The sequence below is a fragment of the Macaca mulatta genome, chromosome 6 (assembly GCF_049350105.2).
Source record: "Macaca mulatta isolate MMU2019108-1 chromosome 6, T2T-MMU8v2.0, whole genome shotgun sequence".
NCBI classification, from domain to species: Eukaryota; Metazoa; Chordata; class Mammalia; order Primates; family Cercopithecidae; genus Macaca; species Macaca mulatta.
In genome coordinates, this window is record NC_133411.1 from 33,777,366 (window position 1) to 33,795,699 (window position 18,334).

The following is an 18,334-nucleotide window of genomic DNA, read 5'->3' on the forward strand; positions in this document are numbered from 1 at the left end:
GGAAAATTAACATGAATTTTTTTCTAACTGAACAGTTATAGGAGGACAAGTAAACTTGAGTCTTACTATGAACTCTATTATGAATATTAAGTTCAAATTGTGCAAGCTTTAAGAAATGTTCTGAGTGTAATTCTCTGAAGTTTAGGATTAAACAGTATCATAAAAAATTAAGGTGTTTTGGTTGAGAGCTTTTTTGAGATAACCAAATCTTACTCCTGTAAGAGATGAAACTTAAAAGTCAGAATTATTTCTGAACTACTTATAAATTCCATAACCCAGCTGTCCACCTTGTAAACAATTCAATATACAATTTTTCTTTTTCTTGTTTTCTTTTCTTTTTTGTGATACAGAGTCTCACTCTGTCGCCCAGGTTGGAGTACAGTTGTGTGATCTCGGCTCACTGCAACCTCCATCTCCCAGGTTCAAGTGATTCTTGTGCCTCAGCCTCCTGAGTAGTTAGGATTACAGGAGTGCACAACCACTGGCCTTGAACTCCTGGCCTCAAGTGATCCACCCACCTTGGCCTCCCAAAGTGCAACAATTACAGGTGTGAGCCATAGTGCCTGGCCATCAATATATAATTTTTCTTGATAGGAAAAAGGATGCAAGAACAAATATTTATTTAAAACCTACTAGGCCAGGTGCAGCGGCTCACGCCTGTAATCACAGCACTTTGGGAGGCTGGGGAGGGTGGATCATGAGGTCAGGAGTTCAAGACCAGCCTGGCCAACATAGTGAAACCCCACCAACTAAAAAAAAAACACAAAAATCAGCTGGGGGTGGTGGCATGCACCTGTAATCCCAGCTACTTGGGAGGCTGAGGCAGGAGAGTTGCTTGAACCCAGGAGGTAGAGGCGCAGTGAGCCATGACTGTGTCACTGCACTCCAGCCTGAGCGACAAGTCTCAAAACAAACAAACAAAAAACAAAAACAAAAACAAAACCCCTCCTAGATGCCAGATACCATGGCATCTACTCTTCACAACTTTGTTAAGGAATATTCCAATTTTATAGATATCGACACTGAAGCTCAAAAGATATATATGCTCTAAAGTCAAAGTAAATAGTAGTCATATGCCACTGTATGTCTTTCTGCTAACAGCAGGTATTTATCCAGTCTGCTCTGATATCCCTTCACTCCTTTATTTTACTGAGTTTACTTTAACTGTAAAACAGCAACAGTCTTCTACTCCACTTGAGAAACCAAATGAATATATTCTGTTAAATCAGCAAACTTAATTTTATCACAAAACTGACTATTCAAAAATAAATGTATTGGTTCTCTTCATCAACATTTTTGCTTCTCAGAACTTTTAAACTTTTATGATAGTTGAAGGATGTATTACAAGAATGCTTGCTAGTAAATAGAAAGTTACTTTACACACCACAGTGACAATATACAGGGAAAATAATACAAAAGTTAGCAAAAAAAATCATTGTGATGTCACTTAGCCAGGCTTAAAGGACATACTTTCTTGTAACAAAGATTCCTTTAATATCCTTTCATTAAGTAAGCTAAATCTAAAATAAAGTATATTCACTTTTACGTGTAACACACACTTGTAACGCACTTCTTCCCTTTATCCAATTTCACAGCAATGGTATTCTCAAATCAATTACCTCCTCCACATAATCATGGCCCACTGGCTGCACATCACTCTGTAAGGCAGCAAGAGATGCAGGTGTGACTGGTTCTGACACTGTGTCTTGCTTTACTTCAGGAATCTGCACAGCAGAAGTGACAGGAGTACTTTTAACACATTCAGTTCCTTTTATGTCTTCTGTTTTATTTCCTGTTGACTGCAGCTTATTACCACCTAGAAAAGCATCAAAAAGTTATAACAAATTTTAATTTCGTATAAACATAAACCTGATAAGACGAAAACTTCAGATAAAGTTCTTTTCTGCTAATAGTCAAAACTCCTATATGACATACAACAGATGAGAATTTAAGAACTACATAAACTACTTGGCTTTTTTTACCCTATTAGTGAAATACATTTCTGAATTTTTCTCTTTTCCATCTTGGAACACCCAACACCTTCCTCATCCCCCCTCAAAATGAATAGCAAGTACCTGAAATGGTAAGGACTAAGCCTAATTCATGTTTGTAGCCCAAGTTTCTTGGCAAGTGACTGAAATGAGTAGTATTTATTCCTTTAAAAAATGCTAACTTCCAGTTGGGTGTGGTGACTTATGCCCTATAATCCCAGCACTGTGGGAGGCAGAGGTAGGAGGATCACTTGAGCCCAGGAGTTTGAGCCCAGAAGTTTGAGACCAGCCTGGGCAACAAGGAAAACCTGGTCACTACAAAAATTAGCTGGACGCAATGGTGCACGCCTGTAGTCCTAGCTACTTGTGGGGCTGAGGTGGGAGGACTGCTTGAGCCTAAGAGGCAGAGGTTGCAGTGAGCTGAGATCGCATTACTGCACTCCAGACCTGGACAGACCCTGTCTCCAAAAAAAGTCGGGGGTAATGTCTAGGTCATGCCCTATAATTTAGAAAAATTAAAAAAAGGTAAGTTCAATGATTAGATCTCTTTGCAAACTTAGTCCAAATAAAGTTTCCCACTAGGGAAGGAAATAGAACCAATTTAGGTTTTATCATTGTTTATTTCCTCTAACTTACTGTCTACTGAAATGAGACATGAATTTACACTGAGTTATTTACAAAAGATTTTCTATTATTGTTCTAAACTGAAAGTATGAAGAACCTCAGAAACTGATGCAGAAGTGACTATAAATGATAGTTTTCATTTTTATCATCAATTAAACTTAACACTTCAAGTAACTGTCTAAGAGAATACCATGTTAATTGTGAATCTCCTACTTTTAAACTTTTCTTTCAAAAATATTCTTAAGTATCTATGACAATCTGGATACTGCACTAAGTTCTGGTAATATAGCAAAGAGAAGACAATGTAGCTGCCTTTCAAGTGCCCAATTTACGGGACAATACAAATAACGATAATACAATGTGATAAGCACTACAATAAGTATGGACTGAATACTGTGGAAATTTAGAAGAAAGGAGCCACCGCCCTTTTACATGATCCAGTAAGGAAAGGTTTCACAAAGGGTGTGATATTTGAACTGGGATTTGAAAGAAGAATGAATATGAACTGGTCAGAAAGAAAAGAACGATGTTTAAAAAGAAAAAAATAGCATGTACATAAAAGCACAGCAACATGGTGTGAAAAAGGCTACGCTAAACTCAAGGAAGAGCCAGTAATTCAATATGAATTACTACATAGGTAGAAGGGATGAGTTATGAGGCTGGAAAGGTAGGCACGGGTCAGGTAATGATGGGCCTTATATGACAAATAAGGACTACAGATTTTATCCTATCACAGTGGAAGGCTGCTGAGCTGAAGACTAACACAATAGACACGTATTTTAATAAAATAACAAGAGTGTGGAGAATATGTTGAGATTGGGTACAGTAAGAAATAAAGCTCCAAGGAGACTTTTAAGGCCTAAAAAACAAGGTAATGGCAATGAAAAAGACAGGTTTTGTAGAAATACTATAGAGATAGAAACAAGACGACTAGGTAAACAGCTGGAGGAGGCAATAAATACGAAGAAATAATGTTAGTGAATTTTCCACTTGAGAAATCGACAATTTTATGACATTATTTCATGGTACTCTTCTCATGAATTAATGGGTTAGAATGAGACACACCGGGAGGCATCTACACAGCCATACAGAAGATGACCAGGGAATATTTAAAATGTGGCTGTCCAACTCAGGTGGGGGTTTTGAATTCACCGGAAAGATTTAAAAGTCACTGCCCACATGGGAATGAATGAGATCACCCATTAAGACTGGCAAACAGTGAGACGCGGGCCAGGGTTATAATCTTAGTAACACTACCATTTAATGAACACATAGGCAGGAGAATCAATAACAAAAACTGAGAAAGGGGTGGGTGGACATATAATTGAGAGACAGAGATGTATCTTAAGCCTAAAGGTACAGCAGTCAACTGTGTCAAGTATTAGGAGAGACACTAGGATGAAACTGAAAACTGGCCACTGGATTGGCAATTAGGTTTTTGGTGACTACTGAAAGCACCTTCAGAAAAAGGTAGAGTAGAAACACTACAGCAGACTGAGGATTGGGCAGGAAGTACAGAAGCAGACAAAGAATCAGGGCCATGGGTTGTGGTACATGCTTATAACCCAAGCACTTTGGAAGTTGAGGCGGGCAGCTCACTTGAGCTCAGGAGAATTCGAGATCAGTCTGGGCTACATAGTGAAACCTCATCTCTACCAAAAAAAAAAAAAAAATGGCTGTGTGTGGTGGTGCACGCCTATAGTCACAGCTACTCACGAGGCTGAGGTGGGCGGATCACTTGAGCCCTGGAGATTGAGGCTGCAGTGAGCCAAGATCATGCTACTGCACTCCAGCCTTGGTGACAGAGTGGGGGCTCTGTCTCAAAAATTAAACAAACAAACAAACAAAAAAATCAATCAGGTTACTTTAAGATTACAGAAATGGGAAAGGGTCTTTGTGTGTGCAGATCTTTTTTTTTTTAAATGACTAGATTAAGACACAGATGTATCTGTATGACTGAAGGGAAGAAACCAGTAGACGATAGACTAAATATTAAAAATACACACACACGAGGCAGATATATGAAGAAACAAGGTCCCAGAGAGAAGGGAGGAGACAGGTCCAAGAACACAGGCAGAAGCGTTAGTGCTGCAATAGAGAAACACCACTTTGACAGAGTCAGCAGGGACAGAGAATATCAGTACTTGCCAACAAAATTTATTTTGGGGGTAGATGTTTTCTTGGCAGCCATATTCGTAGGCACTGCTGATACTTTAGTGTTAGATGTGCTATTAAGAGACGAGTTTCCTGTAGTCGTAAGACCCTTCATTGAAGATGTTGCAATTGATGATGTATTCACAGTACAATTGTTTGCTGCAATGCTTGAAGGAGAGGCAGTCGGCTTTGAAGCAGATACAGCTGTTGAAGAAGCAGCTTGGCTAACAACGTTTGGTTCTGTTGACGGAATGGGTTTACCAAGTTTTGTGTGTAACTTAACCACCTATAAAACAAAAGCACACTTATTTGTCAGGAAACTCAAATAGTAGATTTTGAAAAGTCTGCCTGGAACATTATAAAATGAAAATCTAAACCATGCTTTTCTTTGTTGTATTTTTTCTGCTATATGTTTTTGTATATACACACATATACAAAACTCATTACTTTCAAGGTAATCTCTGTGAAGCAAATATGGATACATATTCCATCTACTATTAGGTGAGGAAACGGAGGCAGAGAAAGATGAACAGACTTGGCTACATTAAAAATAATCACATGACAATTCCCAGTTAGTGAAATAAATGGTTTAGTTCAATTTAAAGAAAGGTCTCCAGTCTTTCCCTCTTTTAGCAATGATTATTTGATGTCACCTTTAGGTATTATTAGCACATAAGCAAGGCTTATAATGCACTTAAAAGTTTTCAAAATTTGAAGTTACCTTTACCTAACTCCCTTTGAAAAAGTAAAAGATAACAGAATCAAGACATAAGGGTGTGTGGGAAAAAAACACCTACTTTCTGATGCTTAGCACCACGAATGTGGGCAGCATATGCATCTGCTCCTGTACAAGACACATCGCAGAGCTCACAACGTAGCTGATTTTGAGTCCCACGAGTAGAATTGTTGCTGCTGCTGGTATTTTGTGAGGCTTTCAATGCAGCTTCTTTTTTTTTATGTTTCTGTCCTTCTAAATGTTCTTTATAAGTCTGTTTCAAATAAAAAGCAAACATTTTGCTTCACTAATTTTCTTTATACATAATTTAAGATTATTCAATTCTCAAGAAATCTCTAATACTCGTTTAAAAATGAGACCAAAACAAATTTAAATTGAAAAAGGGCATGTGGCATTCCTTGTATATGTGACATATTTATGGTTCTCTGTATCTTGTTTATCAAGAATATTATCTAACACTGAGTTACAAAGTACCTTCATACATAGCCATAATATAAGGCAACGGTTTTCAGTTTTAAAAATTTATCTTTTGTTGCTTATATAAATGTTGGACAGAGAATGATAATACACGGTGATCATTTCATAAAGAAATTATATTTAGTCACAGGGTTAAGATGAGGCGGGGGAGATGTGCCTGTATCATTAGAAGAAAGGAAAAGTTACTGTATGGTAACAAGATTCTTTACAAACAGCTATGTTTATAAAACTGACTTTTCTAATTCAGAATACGTTTTGACATAGAATCTGTATTAGAATCCATGACCCCTAAAAGAAAGCTTATTTAAAATACATAAGGGCCAATATTGTACACACTTGCAAGCAAAAATAGTATTATAGTAATATTAGCCAATAAAATACTGAAATTATATATTAAAAATCATTGTGAATGCGGATGATTGAGGAAGGCAGTTAATTAAAACGAGAGGAAATTAGTAAGAACAACTAGACATTTCGTGAGTAGGACCAAATGGTTCCTCTCTCATACATTTATTTATTTATTTTTGAGATGTGTCTCACTCTGTTACACAGGCTTGAGTGCAGTGGCACAATCTTGGGTCACTGCAATCTCTGCCTCCCAGGCTTATGTGATCCTCCCACCTTAGACTCCTGAGTAGCTGGGACCACAGGTGCCTGCCACCATGCCTAGCTCATTTTTCATATTTTTGGTCAAGATGGGATTTTGCCATGTTGCCCAGGCTGGTCTCAAACTCTCTTTTTTAAAACTGCCTCTTAAAAGACAGTTGTAAACTGACAAATAATTAGCATAAAATTATATGTTCATCATACAATTTCAGAGCTGGATGGGACTTTCCTTTCATTATCTGCGGTGGCCTGAAATAGCTCCACCAAGCAGTCTAAGCCTCAATTATTTAGGCAAGTCCTTGTTACAGAAAAGCGAGGAAATAAAAGCCCAAAGAAGTTCAGGTCTCTAAATTGCCCAAGGTTACAAACTTAGTGGCAGAGCCAGGACTGCAATCTTGGCCCCCAAAAGCTGAATCAACTTATTCTTTTCCTTCTTATGTATACATCTAGAACTCTAATTCAATCTCAATGACATTTTTCGCTAAGGTTCATTAACCACCCCCTTAAGGCACTGATGACTTGCAGAAATACCTGTGGCCTGTTCTTTTTGTAACCACCCAGCACAGCAAAAACAGCCAGCCTCATATACACTAATTCCACCTGCTGCTGTTAACCTATCACCCAAGTGTCACGTTGTATACTTTCATATAAGCCAGGTAATAAATTTCTTATGTCCAAGTCTGGCACTCATGACACTAACCCCTCTGAACAGTCAACACAGAGTAGGAAATGCTCCTTAAATACTAAGATCGCCCACCATTCTTGTTCCCTTTCATGTTTACAGGTCCCTGCAAACATTTCCCACCTGTGCCACACCTGCCTCCCATCACCTCCTGCCAACCATGTAATCCACAACAAAACTATTTCCTGCCATACTCAAAACAGGGGAAAAGAGGGTTTTATATATCTAGCCACATATATTAAAATGTTCTGTAATTTGGTATAACACAGGGAATGTTAGTAACTGAAAATACTCCCCAAAATTCAGAAGTAGAGAAAATTAATCCAGTAAAGTTAAAAACATGTTACATAGGTAGGGCAAATGAGAGAAGGATATAACTTGGGAGAAACTAGTAGAGAGTCAAAATTAGTTGTTTCCAAATAACATGCCTTTTATCTGCCAAGCTGTTTACCAAATTTTAATATAAAAATAACACTCTTAAGCATAATAATAAGGCTGGGAGTTGAATCCATTAATCTTAATAAATAGAATCATGTCATAATCATCCATTTTAACGTTTAGCAACCAGAAACAATACAATACCGAAAAAGGAATAAGGGTTTTACATTTACATGCCTCATTAGTTGGTATTTTTGAAAAACACGCTTCCTTACACCTTCCTTGTTCCCGAAGTTCCTACTCTCCTTATGAAAGAGATTACAGAAAAAAGTAACATGCCATAAAGTATGTATCAAAGTCAGTCTCATTAGAAATGCAATACTGAAAATTATAGATTATCAGTAACCCGTTATATTAAGTTGAAGAATTTTGAATAAAAGCTCTGGCAAGTAAGTTATAGATGCTAAAAATGAAATGAAATAAAAATTCAATCTTACCCAAGTCGCAATCTGACTACAAAACTTTTAAACTAAATTTAAATTTTAAAGAGCAAAGTCTCCTTCCGGAAAAAAAGCTCAATTTGCCTATTTATCATTTACATTCACAATCATCTTTACAGTTTTTTTTTTTTTTCCTGAAAATTCTCATGCCACAATACAAGTAACTTTTAAAAGATGCATTGGCTAAAAGCTAACAAGAAAAAATGTAAACCTCTTTGTAGGCTCAGGAGTTAAAATACCAACTACACTTAATAACCCCTGAAGACTCAAGGTAAAACATACAACATAAGTACCTGTGGTCCAGCACAGCTGATCTTACAAACATCACAGTAGTGAATCTGTGGTGGTTTGGGAGGCTGTTTTGGTTTCAGTTGTTTATTTTGGAATGGTGCTTTTTTAGTAAAGGTGGTCCCTGTCCAGGCAGCTGTTGCAGCAGCAGCAGCAGCTGCTGCTGCTGCCTGCTTCTGTTGCTGCTGCTGCTGTTGATAGTAGGAGGATGCAGCTGAATACACTGCTGCTTCATAACCTGAATAAGATGTACCTTACAAATGAAATCAAACAAAAATTATGTTACATACTTATAGGAGGACAAGTTAAAATGTACAAATTTAAATTAATCCTGCCAATAAAGATAGATTTACATGCGCATATTAACAAACGTATATCTCACAGAACCAGAAAAAAGCTTATTTTCCTTCTAAGAAAGTTATCAACTAGTATTTACTCAACACATGCCAGGTGTTATAGAGGTATAAAGACAGTGTCAAATTTGGTCCCTGCCTTGAAGAAGCTTATAGTTTAATAGGAGAGATGTGATAGTGTGTTTCACAAACTTGTCTGTTTACAGAATCTGGTAATATGTCCCCGAATAAAATCCTGTGAACAAAATTTAGGAAGTGTTGGATTTGAGGAAGAATCTGAAGTAGGATACTAGATAGGAAAAACAAAAACTCATCAAAGTAAGATTCGACATGCTTGGTAGCTAAGAGAACAAACGAGATAAAAGAAGAGGAAAACATACAAATATGACACTAAAATCTGGAGCCCCAGAGATCAACTGATGGGTTGTGCAACTGCTAGAACCAAGAAGCTGACAGACGCTAGTCTGGGGAGGCAAGGTAAATAAAGTTTAGCAGAAGTTTGTGATGTGGAACTGAAGTTCAGATGAAAATATAGAACAACTGTTAAAAGATTTAGGAATTAGGGACCAACACAATGGTTCTCATCTTCCAAAAGATGAAAAAGCACTGTGTTTTCTGGTTAAATGTATGAATTCTACCCATTTCCATTGTTCAGAGACTCTACTGAATAAGTACATTATGCAAGCTATTTATATAATGCATACATGTTGTTTATGTTCAGTGATTTACAGATTTTTAAATCTGTGAACGTTTTAAATTTGAAAGCTGTGGATTTTACATTATAAGCCTATCCTGAAAACTGGTAAACTGACCATTTCTAAACTAAGATCTCTGGAAATTTGGTAGACTGCCTATTCACCATATTTCAGTTAAGTTTCCTTATTCCTTTAAGTGTAATGGATGGGCAAAGAGTGATATAAAGCTTGAGAGAGATCCCTAGTTGACAGAATAGCACAGAAGAACTGCTTACAGAGAACTAAACTTTTTGGTCTCTCAAATGCAGACTGCAATACTGAAAGACTTAGGACTCCCTAACTCCAGTATGTCTATACACATAGGGAAGGAAAAATAAATTGGAATGGTAGGAGCTAAAATGCATGGAAAACCAGAATTGCAGTATATAAAGTTTTAAGACAGAAAGTGTGATAATAGACAAGAAAACATCTGAAATGAAAATAGAAACAGGTAGCTATCAATGATAAAGCATATACATGATCAGACAAAACTGAGAAAGCAATTGACATAATTGCTTAAAGGAAAATTTCTATAAACCAATAAACTCTACTGGGCAGTCCTACAAATGTCCTCTGTTACTTACGAATGTGATAAAAGAACATAAGCTCACAGCCAAATGTTTTCAAACTTACAGGCAAAAACATGTATAGTTTAAATTTTACTATAGAGAAATACCACAAAATTGTCCAATTACAAATAATAAAGATGTTTTTAGGTTTATTACCAAGTAAGATCATGATTTTTACATAAAATCTTTATAACAGACATTTTCCAAATGACTTCAGTTCTTCTATATAGAAACTACACAAATGCCACAGAAATGTAACTTTATGAATTATGTATTAAGAAAACATGAAGCAGAATAAGGACAATAGAGGCCAACAGTGCTGAAAGAACAGGTCTTCTAGTTTTTTTTTTTTTTTTTAAATCAAGAGTTCACAATACAGGAAGCAGTGTGCCAGACACAATGTAGTTTTTAGAACAGATCTATAAGGCAAGTATCACTATCCTTAAATATGAGAAAAGTCGGGTTTAGAAATTGGAGGATCCTTTAAACACTGAGCTAACTTAACCATAAAAATCACCAAGTTAAGCTTAATATTCATAAAATAATCTCCACTTGCACATAGATAGTTTAAAACTAATAAAAGTCAAGTTTAATTGTAACTTACTACTTGGCTGTAAAAAATAAATCAAAGCATGCACTGAAAGGTGGGCTAAAGATTCTGGAACTCTGTTAAAGGGCATCTTAAATTCTCCTACAACTATTGGCAAACAAATGTACGTTTCCTGTAAAAAGCATTGTAGGAAAACAAATATAAGGCTGTGTCTGGCCTGGGCAACATGGCGAAACCCCGTCTCCACAAAGAAATACAAAAATTAGCCAAGCGCGGTTGTGCATCTGTAGTCTCAGCTACTCAGGTGGCTGAGGTAGGAGGTTGAGGCTGCGGTAAACCATGATAGTGCCACTGCACTCCAGCCTGGGTGACAGAATGAGACCCTGTCTCAAAGAAAAAAAAAAAGAAATCTGTGTCTATAAATTAAGTAAAAGCACAATTTTTGAAAACTAAAATAGTGTCATTTAAAAAGTACTTTTACTAGGCCAGGCTTGTGGATCACTTGAGCCCAGGAGTTCAAGACCAGTCTAGGCAGTGTGGTGAAACCCCATCTCAACTAAAAATACAAAAAATTAGCCCGGTGTGGTGGCGTGCACTGAGGCGGGATGGATCATTTGAGCGCAGAGGGTGGAGGTTGCAGTGAGCTGCGATTGTGCCACTCTACTCCAAGCCTGGATGACAGAGCAAGACACTGTCTCCAAAAAAAAAAAAAAGTACTTTCATTAAAAATGTTTATCAAGGCCAGGTGTGGTGGCTCACACCTGTAATCCCAACACTTTGAGAGGTTGAGGTGGGCAGACTGTTTGAGCTCAGGAGTTCAAGACCAGCCTGGACAACATGGCAAAACTCCATCTTTACAAAAAATACAAAAATAAAAAATTAACCAGGCATGGTGGCTCATGTCTGCAGTCCCAGCTATCTGGGAGGCTGAGGTGGGAGGATTGCTTGAGGTGGAGGTTGCAGTGAGCTGGATGGTGCCACTGCACTCTAGCCTGGGTAATGGAATGAGACCTAGTCTCAAAAAAAAAAAATCCATTAGTAAGCTATGATATTAGAATAGCTGGCATATAGCTTCTAAATGTATGATACCAGAAACAAACAAACAAAAAACAACATTTCAGTAGTAAATTCATCATGCTACAAGGCATCATTTAGTAGGTAGCAATATTCTAGAACTCATTTTATTAAGATAAAGAGAATAGCTGACCAAAATTGTAGCTGCCAAAAATTGCAGATATAGAACTCAGAAGCCTTAACAATGATTTCTCTGATTTGGCAACTCTGGACTGTGTATCACATAGTCTTTAAAAAGCAGATACTCTTTAACAGTTCCACAACTAGAAATTTATCCTAGGGAAACAAGTGGGCAAATGTACAAATCTTTACACGTAAGGATGTTCTACCTAGTGCTGTTTCCAGTTTCTGTCTCATATACAACTAAATGTCCTCAAATACACACTTTAAAATATATTACATCCATACAATAAAATACTTTGTGACCATTAGAATCGTTTCTAAATACTCCTGGCATTTACAAGAAGTCATGGCTCCTTTGTGACATGGCTGACTGTGACTCTAGGGCAGGGAAAGCTCAAAGTGTATCTGTAATAACCCTCAGTGGCAAAAAGAAAAGATGTGCTCAAAGAAGAATGAGAATATGTCAAAAAGACTCAGGAGCTGGTTTGAGCGGATCCCACTTTAAAACTGTGTGAGCCTCAAAGAGAGAAATGAGAGTAACAGATTATAATATAGTTGCTCTCTGTATCCATCGGTTCAGCGATCATGGATTCAATCAACCATGAACCGAAAATATCTGGAGGCTGGTACGGTGGCTCATCCCTGTAATCCTGGCACTTTTGAGAGGCCGAGGTAGGTGGATCACCTGAAGTCAGGAGTTTGAGACCAGTCTGGCCACCACGGCAAAACCCTATCTCTACTAAAAATACAAAAATGAGTCAGGTATGGTGGTACATGCCTGTAATCCCAGCTACTTAAACTCAGTATAGCTTAACAACCATTTATATAGCACTTACATGGTATTAGGTATTGTAAGTAATCTAGAGATAATTTAACATATTTAAGAGGATGTATGTTAGAGATAAATATTATGTCATTTTATATATGGGACTTGAAAGGCATCCACAAATTCTGGTATTAATCGGGGCTCTGGAACCAATCTCCCATCGATATAAAGAACGACTGTACATTGAATAAAAATGAGCAAGTTCATAGCAACAACAACAAAAGAAGTAGAAGGAGGGGACTCTAGAGAAGAATGCCTAAGAATCAATGTGAAAGGGTTTTGCAACTACCACTGTAGAAACTTGTTCAGTTTTCAAAGGATCTACCACCACAGGGTGAAAGAGCAACAGGCCCACAGATTACTTGTTCATTACAAAGGAAAAAGGTATCTTTGTAACGGAGAGATCTGATAGGCACAGCTTTAACCAGTAAAGCCAGCATCAATAAGGAATAAATGAACATTACTTATTACATGCTTCTGATGTGATGAAATGGAAGGCTGGTCAAGTAATTTTCTTGTCTAAAAAGTTACCTGAATCTAAACATAAATCATCAGATAAATCCAGATACGGGACATTCTACAAGACAACTGGCCTGAACACTTCAAAAATGTCACCACCATGAGAGACAAGATAAAAATAATGAACTGTTCTACATTAAAGCAAACTAACAAAGAATGGCAACCAAATACAATCCATGATCCTTGACTGGATTCTAAATTTCAAAATAAAGCACAAGCACAAACATACATACACCAAATACATACAAAGCCCAGCCATAAAATACATTTTTGGACAACTGGATAAATTTATGTATTAAACAGTATAGTATCCACGTTCAATTCCTTTTCATAACGTTGCCATTGTGGCTACATAAAAAGAATGTCCTTATTCTTGAGAAATACCTTCTGAAGAGTTCAGGGCAAAGTACCATGTCATCTACAACTTATAAAGCATATTGCTTATAAAACATATTGCTGAGCCATTTGAAAATAGCCTTTAAGGGAAAGAAGAGATAAAGCAAATTTGAAAAATTATTAATTGGTGAACCTAGGTGAATGGCATAAAGAGTAGTTATTGGAACTTTTTTTTCCCACTTTTCTGCAGAATTAAAATTTTCTGGGGCGGGCATGGTGGCTCATGACTGTACTGTAATCCCAGCACTTTGTGAGGCCGAGAAGGGTGGATCACTTGAGGTTAGGAGTTCCAGACCAGCCTGGCCAACATGGTGAAACCCTGTCTCTACTAAAAATACAAAAATTAGCCAGGCATGGTGGCGCACGCCTATAGTCCCAGCTACTTGGGAGGCTGAGGCAGAAGAATCACTTAAATCCGAGAGGCGGAGGTTGCAGTGAGCTGAGCTTGCGCCACTGCACTCCAGCCTAGGCGACAGAGTGAGACTCTACCTCAAAAAAATAATAATAATAAAATAAAATAAAAAAATAAAAATAAAAACCTGATATAAAAAGTTGGGAAAAAAACATTAATTAAAGGTATATATCTATACTTAGTGACATGAAAGGCAATCACAGTAACAATAAAGCAGTTTACAGAATAGCACGTATAAGAAAAATGCATTTTTATAAACCGTTATTTATACATGTATATTCCATGGAAGGAAAGTAGACAGAGATACGCACTAAAACGTTAATGACAATTAGTGTCTAGAAGTAGAAATCTAGTGGTTTAACATTTTTTCTCTTTCTAAAAAAATATAGTTTCTAATTTTTAAATAATAATATACTACTTATGTAAATAAAAACTATCTTCATACTGTATAAGCAACCAGAGAGAGAAAAGAGAAAGGAAAGGAAGCACATGTGAGAGAGAAACAATGAATAGGAAAGGCTACTCTGGAACTTCCCATTTTGTTGAAGCTAATGTGGACATTTAAAAAAAAAAGTGTCGAATCAGATTTCATTGTAATAATATAATCCTAGTTACAATTATAACTAGTGAACCAAAAAGGGAGAGACAGATAAGTCGTATCTGAGAAATCTTTTTTTTTTTTTTTTGAGACACAGTCTTGCTCTGTTGCCTAGGCTGGAGTGCAGTGGCGCAGCCTTGGCTCACTGCAAGCTCCACCTCCTGGGTTCACGCCATTCTCCTGCCTCAGCTTCCCGAGTAGCTGGGATTACAGGCGCCCGCCACCACATCCGGCTAATTTTTTCTATTTTTTTTTTTTTTTAGTAGAGATGGGGTTTCACTGTGTTAGCCAGGATGGTCTCGATCTCCTGACCTCATGATCCACCCATCTCAGCCTCCCAAAGTGCTGGGATTATAGGCGTGAGCCACCGTGCCCGGCCGAGAAATCTTAAATGACAGATCTAGGAATAATAAATTCAGTATTTTCTTGAGATCTTAACAAAAGATTTCTTTCCTAAATAAGGAATCTCCTCTACTATGCCTTTAATAGATTATAAAATGTCTTTCTACCATCAGTCATACTGGTGAATGATGATGCTCATCATTCACCACTCCAGCCAGAGTTCTCAGATGATAATGTCTCCTCATTCAATTCATTTCCACGTGGTTGTCTGGTTAACTTACAAATCTGCTCACACCGCTCCATTTCTTAATATAGCCTCTGCTTTCTGCCCACAAGATAAAGACACACACCATAACAGAGCACACATGGCTTTACATACTGACACTTCTAACCTCATCTACTGACATTTACCCCATGTATATCCTGTATTCCAGCCACAATGAACTGCAGTTCCCAAACACTCCATGCATGCCTAATTCATCATTGTATCCCTAGCACCCTAGAGTAAGATAAAAAATCCCTGAGAAATAAAAAAGTCATTCACAGCATATCTTCTAGGAGGAATACAAAAGCTGAGTGTCTACAAAAAAGGCAATGTGTGATCTTAATCACTGTGATAATGCAAACTTCCTCAGCTAGAAATTGGCAACAGCAGTGGACACAATAAGGTTTTAGCCATTGTACCTCTCTGGGAGAAATATATAATTATTGAAGAAAAATAAAGCTACTCTGTTCTTCCAAGAGAGGTGTGTTACATAACCACCATCTTATGGATGTTTAGAAAGGGCTACCCAACATTTCCATGATGAATTATTTCTGATAATAAAGAAATAGCTCTTCGAGGGCCAAAATAAACAAATAATTTGTCTGTGGTATTCTCTGGGTATTAACCTTGAGTTTTCAATTTCATTTGGAAAAGCAGGAAACAATCCTGTAGAACACTGGGTGTTACTTCCTTTAATTGCAATGCTAAGCCCAAGACTCATACTCATAATGAGCTTTAAACTCCCCAAGAACAATTTATATTATTCTAAGATCTTCTCTTACCCCCACCCCCCCAAAAAGCATACAATTTACAGTACAGTCACATTATGTACCTATATTTATGTCTATCAATTAATTTAATTTCTATTATTGGGAGTAAGGTAATTTCATAGACAAGAGAGTTTCTTCTAAGTCTCTTCCTAATTTGTTTACTCATTTAAACACAGTTTATCAGTCTTACCAGAATAAGTAACTGCGGTGGTACTGTAAGTAGCACTCTGAGTATAGGATGGCACCACAGTAGCCGCAGCTGCTACTGGCTGTACGGTGGAGGATACAGGATAGATGGAGAAAGTAGTAGTAGCTGGACTTGGTGTGGCTGGTTTTATGGCTGTCACTTGTCGAGTTTGCTGGGCTTGAGTATACTGAGTTGCACCTTGGCTATAACCTGCTTTAGGGGCTGAAGTGGGAAAGAGACACCAGAAAATTAGAAGAGCAAGCCACTATATTTACTGTACCAGTATCCTTAAAAGCTGGAAAGAATAGGTACAACCATCATTAACTATAAATTTTATGCCAGCAATTTCTCCTTAGCAAAAGGTATAAAACTCTTATTACCAATATGAACAGAATATATAAATTAATATACTATCTTCTGCCAAATGCTTTCTATGTATTTCCAAAATGATTATTTTGGCAAAATGTACAACTGAAATAGCAGTGTTACCAGTAAACAAGGTTTTCTGAAAAGGCATGTGTGTGCGCGCGCTAGTCAGTCTACTTCAGTTAGGTTTAACACTGGAAACAGGATAGAATGAGTTACAATGTACATATTTCAATTCACAGTGAAAACTTCAATGTTTAATCATATGAAATTTGTTCATATACCATTCACTGCATTTTTACTGATTTTTCCATAGTGAACTACAATCTAATAAGGAACTATATAATTTTTCAAATGTCAGTAACTTGAATGCAGCTATTCCTAAATGGCTGCCACTGATGTCTGTCGAACTTCTTTGCTGCCTGACATACTCAAAACAATGTATATTCTGAAAGAGTCTTAGAAGGCTTATCACTAAATTAATAATCACTTGTAAATGATCACTAGACATAAATGTTATTTATGAAAAAGGCCCAAAATCAAGGGGCTAAGCTCATTTTATGTTCAGTTAAGTAAAGGTACCTTAGAACTTTTTTTTTTTTTTTGAGACAGGGTCCCACTCTGTTGCCCAGGCTGAACTATGATGGTGTGATCATGGCTCACTGCAACTTCAAACTCCTGGACTCAAGCAATCCTCCCACCTCAGCCTCCGAAGTAGAATTTTTATCTCAAGCAGAACTTACCTGCTTATGAAATTTGATCCACATAACACAAAAAGATAATACTTTATAGAGATGACACTAATATCCAAGAGCTAAATAACTTACAAAAGTCACAGTCAATACCAGAGTTAGACTAAATCAAGATCTTCTCTTAGATAATTCAGCACTCAAGCACAACTTAAGCTTGGTAATTCAACAGGGAGTTTACTATAGATTATTATACACAGAAATCAATAGAGAAGAGACCACAAGGCCGGGCACGGTGGCTCAGGCCTGTAATCCCAGCTACTCGGGAGGCTGAGGCAGGAGAACTATGTGAGCCCAGAAGGCCGAGGTTGCGGTGAACCAAGATCGCACCATTGCACTCCAGCCTAGGCGACAAGAGTAAAACTCCACCTCAAAAAAAAAAAAAAAAAAAAAGAGAGAGACCGCAGGAATAGTCAGAGAGTCACTATAATTCAAAACATGTTAAAATTTACAGATAACAGAGATATAAGAGGTGAAAAAAATCACTTGCCCACATTAGCAGTAAAGCCAGTACTGGAAGCCAATTCTACTCTTCCAAGCCAAGGCTCCACCCACACCCTCACAGCTTTGGAAAAAAAAAATTGAAGGAATTGCCTGCTTTTCAAAAGCTTTGTTTTAAAAATTATCAAATCTCTCTCTCAAAAAAATCCATCTTTTAACATCTATAAATACGCAGGTTTCTTTGCAAACAAAACGCTTCCTAGATTTGAACCATTCTAGATACTGTATTTAACATGATTGGTGGCTGATAACAGAACCAACCGTCATTAGAGATCAGAGGAAGACTAATTAAAAATATGGGCCCATTAAAGAGTCTCCACTGGTTACTAAGGCTGTTTGTTGGCAATATCATATATTCTGGGCATTTCTGGCAAAGATAAAAATGTGTTCAGAAGTTATCACAGCTTCTTTTGTACACCTTATTTCAGCAGGAATGGAATTGTGGGCTGAAAGTCCAGAAATGGAGTACATTTCCAGGAGAGAAAGGCATGATTATGAATTGTGACTCTAAGGCATTTAGTAGGACATGTCTAGAACCTGCCTCCTAAGATGATGTGATACGAA

General features: G+C 37.3%; 1 protein-coding gene across 6 annotated transcripts in view; it reads right to left on the reverse strand.

Annotated features, from left to right (window-relative positions):
• ZFR (zinc finger RNA binding protein) overlaps window positions 1–18,334 on the reverse strand; it is an 87,592-nt gene that overhangs the window by 42,171 nt on the left and 27,087 nt on the right. For 4 of the 6 annotated variants that reach the window (XR_001445231.3, XR_013418292.1, XM_015139793.3 and 1 more), the window contains 5 exons: window positions 16,158–16,376; window positions 8,442–8,689; window positions 5,567–5,758; window positions 4,764–5,055; window positions 1,620–1,816 (listed from right to left, as the gene is read on the reverse strand). Coding sequence is in view for 4 of the 6 variants with exons in the window: in XM_015139793.3 (XP_014995279.1) it covers window positions 1,620–1,816; window positions 4,764–5,055; window positions 5,567–5,758; window positions 8,442–8,689; window positions 16,158–16,376 (1,148 nt within the window). In the remaining 2 variants the exon portion in view is untranslated. The remainder of the gene's footprint in view (window positions 1–1,619; window positions 1,817–4,763; window positions 5,056–5,566; window positions 5,759–8,441; window positions 8,690–16,157; window positions 16,377–18,334) is intronic. The other 2 variants (XM_078004643.1, XM_078004642.1) reach the window with 1 other exon arrangement.